The sequence below is a fragment of the Trematomus bernacchii genome, unplaced genomic scaffold (assembly GCF_902827165.1).
Source record: "Trematomus bernacchii unplaced genomic scaffold, fTreBer1.1, whole genome shotgun sequence".
In the NCBI taxonomy this organism is placed as follows: Eukaryota; Metazoa; Chordata; class Actinopteri; order Perciformes; family Nototheniidae; genus Trematomus; species Trematomus bernacchii.
Genome location: NW_022988043.1, coordinates 12,435,079 through 12,442,801, shown reverse-complemented (window position 1 = coordinate 12,442,801; position 7,723 = coordinate 12,435,079). Strand labels below are relative to the sequence as shown.

The following is a 7,723-nucleotide window of genomic DNA, read 5'->3' as shown; positions in this document are numbered from 1 at the left end:
ACCTGCCAAGGCCACAGTGATGGATACTGCCAATGCATCCTTGGAAAACAAACCTCTAAAAGAGACTGAAGGACCTCTTGGCGATTCTTCTCCTGTGTCCGGATATAATCAGCTTGCTGCAACCATGATGAAAAAGAGAACAAGAAAAGAAAAAAACAAATTATATCAGCGAATTTCAAGCACAGTTAACCTATTCATCAAGTAAAGACTGAAAAATCTCAACAACTACTGGAGGGATTGCAATATATTATGGGACAGACATTCATAATCTGCTGATGGTAATCCTCTGACTATTCAGAATTAGGTTTAAGTTCTCACTGATCCTGTGAAATACCACTCACTGGATGTAGCGATCAAGATCTCCTGAATTTATCACAATCATCAGGTCAAAATATCAAATTATCCAATACTTTAGTGCCAAGTAGCAAATATTTGTATGCTTGTATGGCACGCTAAATTAGATGGTGACCATAGTGACCATCTATCAGCATTGTTTTTGCAAGCATGCTGATGTTTTTATAAAGCTCTAACCCATACTATTATTGTCGAAAAAAAGTATGTTTGCATCACCTGTTTAATGAATTCATCCTCCTGCTCCACAAATGATTCCAACGCTTTTGCCACCTCAACTTTAAACCTAAACAAAAATAAACAATGATCTTCAATTGTCCAAACACACTGTATGAATATACATGTTTGTATCAGCCAGGCCTACCTTTCAGTTTCCTCTTCTGTGACGATGACTTTGTCTCTTAACTTGGGGTCAGCCTTATTCTCCCACCAGAACTTGTGAGTATTCCTCCTGTGCTCGGGGCTAAAACCAGATACATTTAAAAAAAAAGCGTAAGAATTTCCTGAAACGATCTCCTGGATTAGGTAAAAAGGGATGTTTTAAAAACATTTTATAAATAAGACGGATTGATGATGCTGATTATATAAAAACAATTTATTATGTCTCAAGCCTTTGTAAAAATATGTCAGCAGTCAAAAGTGTCGATTGTGCTTACCCACTACTTTGACTTAATGTACATTTTAATTGGCATAAAAGAAAACCATAATAATAATGCTTTTAAATAAAAAGATTGTTAACTGGCCATACTTTATCAACCCCTGTGGTGTCTGTGTCAACCATCCTGTGGTTGAATTTGATGGAGCATGGCATCATATAAATCAAAATCGGCTTAACAAATGTAATTTCAAAAAACCTTACGTGGCCATGTGTTCCAACAAGCCTCCGTACAGCACAGTCATGTTGTCGTCTGTGACATTTCTATCAATTTCAAGCCCACAGCAGTAGCACCAGAAAGTCTTCTTGTGCTGGGTGCAGTCAAACTTTTCTACCTGCGGTTTTTTAAGTGTCCGGCGAGCCTCCTTTACCTATGAGACAGTAAGTAAAGCAAGCTAAAGTTACCCTTAAACATTATGTCTTGGTTTGTAGCACAAGGTTTAAAACACTTTTTTTTTTTTTTTTTTAAATATGTCACTCAAAATGTGACAACAATTATGATTTACTTTGCGACAACGGTTGCAGCTACTGTTTGCATCATGGTTAGTACGGTCAATTTCGTTGAGGTGGGAGTAATATGAGCACAAAATACGTATATATCAATCATAATTATTTGAAAACAACCTACTAACCTTTTCTAAGAATTTTAAAAGAACCACTCTTAGTGTGCTTTGATGATTTTTCCCGAAGATATGTTTCTTCCCGGTGAATGTTGTCTGTCTACATATAGCACAGTAATATGCACCCATTTAGACAGTGTTTAAGACCCCGAGCTAAAAACAAATATTTCGATGCATGTTTACTTAATTCCTAGTATATCTGCAACGAAAGGACACACGCAATCTTATATTTTAACAAATACTTTGCTTCAGGAAGCTTTGCCGTCCCGATATGTTTCCCCCCGGAAGTAGACAGGATGGGCCATGTGGTGCGGTTGTTAAACTCTTCCGATGTTGATTCCAATGAAAAATGTTTTTTGGGTATTAGTAAAGTGAATATTCAGAGTTCCCCTGGTGTTTAAATGTCATAGTTAGCTGAGCTGTGTTTTTTGGTCTTCTCTGTCTATTTTGTGTTCTGTTTGGATAAGTTAATCAATAACTCTGTTCCACACTCCAACACAGAAGGTGGCGGTAATGAGCCTGCTATAGCAAAGAATAGCGGAAGTAGACGATGGATGTTTTAAAGTAAACATTACCAGCGCTGTCAGCTAAGCATAATTGTTTGCATGCAGGATTTTTAAATTCAAAGACAATACTGTACTCAAAGGTTATGTGCATATTAAATCGACATTTAAGCAACAATGTCTTCAGTGGAGTATTTGAGAGTATTTGTGAGCGAGCGACTGACTGCTGCTGCTGAAGAAATATTTGGAGTTTTTAAAACAACGATCGTGGAGTATGAGGAAGAGATCGCTCGTCAACGCAAACTATTGGATATAGTTTTGAGACCTGAAATACATTTACGCAGGATAGGTGAGAACCTCGTGAATTATCAATCTGTACTAAATGTATAATATGTTGTTTGTTTAGCAGCTATAATATACCATTAGCCTGTGATCACCATAAGGTTGTTGACGAGTGTGTCATTCGTTTTGGAAACAGCCTGTCAGAAAAATGCTGGAAACTCATGCAATATCCTATATTTTGAATATAGACCAGTGTACATTTGCTCTGGTGGTGTCAGTTTTTCTGACACAACACTACCTTTTTATTTTGTCCCTCCAGAGCTCCCACAGCAGTATATCTATCAGAAGGAGGAGGATCTCACTGACCAGCAGCTCTGTAGTCAGGAAAGGAACTCGAGTCTGGACCAAGAGGACCCAGAGCCTCCACAGATCAAAGAGGAACAGGAGGAACTCCACACTGTTCAGGAGGAAGAGCAGCTTGTACTGAAGCAGGAGACTGAGGCTTTTATGGTGACTCCTACTGATGAGGAAAATGACCACAGTGAAGATCAGAACTGTAATTCATATGAGATTTTAAGTGCAGCGAATAAAGAGTGTGTAGGCAACATACCAGCAATAAATGATGTGGTACCAGAACCAAGCAGTAACCAGCAGCTCTTCTCTCACAACTTTCATAAAGCTGAGATCCAAAATCAAAAAGCAGGCAAGCATGGAGATTCAGGATCAACTACAAATTCAGAGACGGAACAAAAAAAGACACGTCACAGCAACATTACATTTAAGATTCACCGGGATACTCCCACAGGTTTAACGTTTTACACATGTGATGCTTGTGGGAAAGAACTTAAGGACAGAAACACGTTGAATAGACACTTCAGGGTTCACACAGGTGAAAGGCCATATTTGTGCAACACCTGTGGGAGAACATTTAAAGACATTGCAACATTAAAGAAACATGAGTCAATCCACACAGGTGAAAAGCCATATCCATGCAAAATATGTGGGAAATATTTCAGACTTAAAAATGATGTGACAAACCACATGAAGACCCACACAGATGAACGGCCACATGTCTGCAATATCTGTGGGAAAAGATACCGTCGGAAGATGGACATGAAATGGCACATGAGGATGCATACACGTGAGAAGCAGTCTTCTTGTGAAACTTGGGGCAGTTCTGAGGAGACTTTACAGTTGACATGAGGAGAGCCTCACTAGTGAGAAACCATATAATTGCAACACTTGTTTGAAAGAGTATTCCATGTGTCTCATATAAGAGATTGCATACACATAGCTTTTTATTCTTAAACCCTGAGAGAACTCAGTTGTTACGCTTCATGGGCAACATACCGAAACCCATTAAAGTGGAGAGACATTTTTTTCTGATAAAACCAGACAAGAAAATCCATGAACAGGAAAAATCGTTGACCAGTTAATTGACTATTCTTTTTATTTTGTATCTGATAACTTTTTATTATTAACTCTGATGTTGAAACTGAGAAACCTGTGTTGTCATCCTGTCAGCAAGTCTTTTCTCTGTTTGTCTGCAACATTTCAATTTGATTTATATTTTTTAAGTATTTTTAAAAAATCATCCTGATATGTCTTTTTTGTTTTGGGTTTTAAAGGGGATACACACCCACATATTGTGGTACGACATAGTGCTGTAAACACATCAGCTGAAGCAGAGATGAATATGGTCACTGCTCGAAGGGACGCAGGCAACACGTTTTCAGATGTGTGTATGCTGGAATGTGTTGTAACAATGGAAGCTTTGAATGCTGATGATTAAAGAGCAATTTACTCAGAAATCTAAAGTTATGAGCACATTCTGTTCATCAAAGTGGCAGATGGGTGTGTGACAGACAACAAATTAATCTTATTTCAGAGTATTTGTGTTAACATTCAAGAGGTGTTGCAGCTCACCAGGTGAAAGTTAAGTTAATTATTCTTTTAATACTATTTTGTAGTTTGATAATTTTAATTGATTCATATTGAGTGGTGGAATGTAACAATGTATATAGACATGTATAATCGTCACTGTGTTGAGGTTAGCTTTATATTGGATTTTCAACACATTCCCTCATGTTAGCATTAGGAGAATGGGTGGCTCAATTCCCATTCCTGGTGTTTCACTGCTGAGGGTTGACTTAGAAATATATATATATATATATATATATACAGTACCAGTCAAAAGTTGGGACACACCATCTCAAAGAAAATATGTAAAATGTAATTTTACATTATGAAAAGGAGAGAAGCTCAGTGAAAGGGTCAGGCCGGTAGTGGAGCCTGATGAGGATGAGGATACTGGGAACATAAGGAGAGGGAGAAAGAGCTACGAGAAACGTTTTCATTCTCCGGGTGAAACAGGGCTGATAAGGAGAATTTTAAATAATGTAATCATACTTCCACGGGTGGTGGTTTGGTGACACGATGATGCACAGCACACTCTTGTACAGTAGGTGGCGATATGGACCTTGAAGTAGTTTGGGACCCGCCAATAATCCGAGAGAAGAAGAAGAAGGCTGCTTAACAGTGTGACGTTTAGTGGAAGTAAACAATGCGAGGTCTGGAAGCTTCAGCTAGAAGAACGTGTTTTTGTAAGACAAGAAGTCGTAGTGCACATACATATAAGTAACATATGTTATTAAGTTGAACATGTCTTCAGTGGAGTATTTGAGAGAGTTTGTAAACGAGCGTCTGAGTGCTGCTGCAGGAGAAATATTCGGAGTTTTTGAAAAAGCAATCGCGAAGTTCGAGGAAGAGATAGCTCGACAGCGCAAACTGTTGGATATCGTGAGGAAACATGAAATACAATTACTCACGAGAGGTGTGTACAACTAAAATGTTCTTTTAAAAGTGTACATGGTTATATGGGCTTCTAGGATAATAATGCTTTAAACACAGGTTGTATTTCCCTGCTCAGATATCTTGTTTTATACCATTACAGTAGTATTCTCTTCTTTCTGTCCTCTCCTTCCCTCCAGAGCTCCCTCAGCAACATGTCTGTAATGAGGAGGAGGTTCTCAGTGACCAGCAGCTCTGTAGTCAGGAAAGGAACTCCAGTCTGGACCAAGAGGACCCAGCGCCTCCACAGATTAAAGAGGAACAGGAGGAACTTTGCACCAGTCAGGAGGAAGAGCAGCTTGAACTAAAGCAGGAGACTGATGTCTTCATGGTGACTCTTACTGATGAGGAAAGTGTGCACAGCAGTCAGACTTGTGCAAAAGAGTCTGTAGGCAACATGCCAGTTATAAGCGTTGTGGTATCAGAAGCACAAAGTAATCTGCAGCTCATCTCTCACAATTCTAATGACTCAGGTTTAACAAGAACTGCCGATTCAAAAATAAACAAAAGACATCACAAAACCAAAAGGAACAATGTAATCAAAGCTAACTTATCAGACATGCAACGTAATACTCGCACAGTGAAGAATTTCAAATGTGAAATTTGTGGGAAAGATTTTAAGTACATGTCAAAATTGCAAAGACACATGACCATCCACACGGATGTGAAGCCATATTCTTGCCAAACATGTGGAAAAGATTTCCGAGACAGAAGCAACTTGATGAAACACATGCGAGTCCACACAGGTGAAAAGAAATTTACTTGCAAAACATGTGAAAAAAAATTCAGATATAACAGTAACTTTAAGAGTCACATGAGAATCCACACAGGTGAGAAACCGTATGTTTGCATGACCTGCGAGAAAGGCTTCATTGACATGTCAGCATTAAAAAGGCATATGAGAGTCCACACAGTTGAGAAACCGTTTACTTGTAAAGCATGTGGGAACAATTTCAGGCGTAACGATGAATTATTGATCCACATGAGAAGGATTCACTGACTAGAAAATGTAACTTTGAATTGAAAAGGTATTACATTTACACCAACAAGTAGATTTCCATATGTACCTACACAAGTGACAAGGCACATAAATGCAGCACTTTTCATCTGGATGAATGTTCACCAGGCAGCTATCTGGGACTGAGCAATGCAACATATGTTAACATGTTTAATACTGCCATTAACTTGCAAATATAACTTTTATGATTGCGATATGTCATTGTGTTTTGTATTTTGCAGTGGCATTCAATTGTTTTTTTGGTTGCTATTTTGGTTTTGAGGTGACACTTGCTGAAGTTGGAAATAATAATCTACATGGTGCTTAAGGCAGTAATAAGGAATAGTAATGATGCACTTAATGCTGTGTAATCTAATGTATGTATCTAAAGCTTTGTTTGGTCATCCTGTAAGAATACCAGATTCACCCTAAACGCTAAAGATATAAGCAAATGAGGGTCATCCAGGTGCTGATATGATGACTGACATAATAAGTAAGTGGATGTAAGTTGTTACAAACAGTAGGTGTTTAAATGCTGGCCACATGGGCTTGAGCTTAAGTTATTATATTATTTAAATACGTTGATTAGTTTGGTCACTGGAGTTGCCTCAAATTGAACTTTGGTAGAGCCGGCTAATTTCCTTTATTATATTGAATGTTGAAATAGACATCAAGGTTACCATGGGCCTCAGTAAAATTCACATGTTAAATGTGCATAGATGCCACTAACCAACATCTCAGTTATAATATTAAAATCTGAATCTGACAGAAAGGGCTCAGATTCATCCCAACCAAAGTGTCCAGCCATGCAAGAGCAATTCACGTGAATGCCAGTACTGATCACAAACCAGAGAACATTTCTTCAAAATGTGGAGTTTCATGATTTCTTAAAGTAAAAAATCTGCACACAGTCCCACACCGGTTAACAGAGGTGGGAGGAGTACAAATATTTTACTTCATTAAAAGTAGAAGTACCTGAGTGTAGGAATACTCTGTAAAGTCCTGAATTCAAAAGGTCACTCAAGTAAAAGTAAAAAAGTATCGGCATCTAAATATACTTAAAGTACCAAAAGTATTTATTATGCAGATTGGTCCATTTCAGAATAATATGTATTATATGTTTTGATTATAATTATTAATTTAAGTGTTTATCAAGGCATGTAACGGTGCAGCTAGTTTTTATAACTTTGTATACTGCAGGATAGATTGTGAATTTACTCCAGGTTTAACTAAAGTCTTATTTAAGTGTTGATTAGCCTATATCATATAATCCAAATCTGCAAAGTAATTTAAGGTACAAAATAAGTGGAGTAAAAGTAGACGATTTACCTCTGAATTGTAGTGGAGTAGAAGTACAAAATGGCATGACATGGAGATACTCAAGTAAAGTACAAGTATTTTAAAATGTTATTTAAGTACAGTAGGCTACTTGAGTAAATGTACTTAGTAACTTCCCACCTCTGCC

General features: G+C 37.8%; 1 protein-coding gene across 1 annotated transcript in view; it reads right to left on the bottom strand.

The window, feature by feature from the left end:
• ccdc84 (coiled-coil domain containing 84) overlaps window positions 1-1,898 on the bottom strand; it is a 6,160-nt gene extending 4,262 nt beyond the window's left edge. Inside the window, exons 1-5 of the mRNA XM_034117492.1 lie at window positions 1,639-1,898; window positions 1,211-1,377; window positions 716-814; window positions 571-637; window positions 54-116 (exon numbers count right to left, since the gene is read on the bottom strand). Coding sequence (XP_033973383.1) covers window positions 54-116; window positions 571-637; window positions 716-814; window positions 1,211-1,377; window positions 1,639-1,755 — 513 coding nt within the window. The 5' untranslated portion in view covers window positions 1,756-1,898. The remainder of the gene's footprint in view (window positions 1-53; window positions 117-570; window positions 638-715; window positions 815-1,210; window positions 1,378-1,638) is intronic.
• Window positions 1,899-7,723: the final 5,825 nt, after the last annotated feature.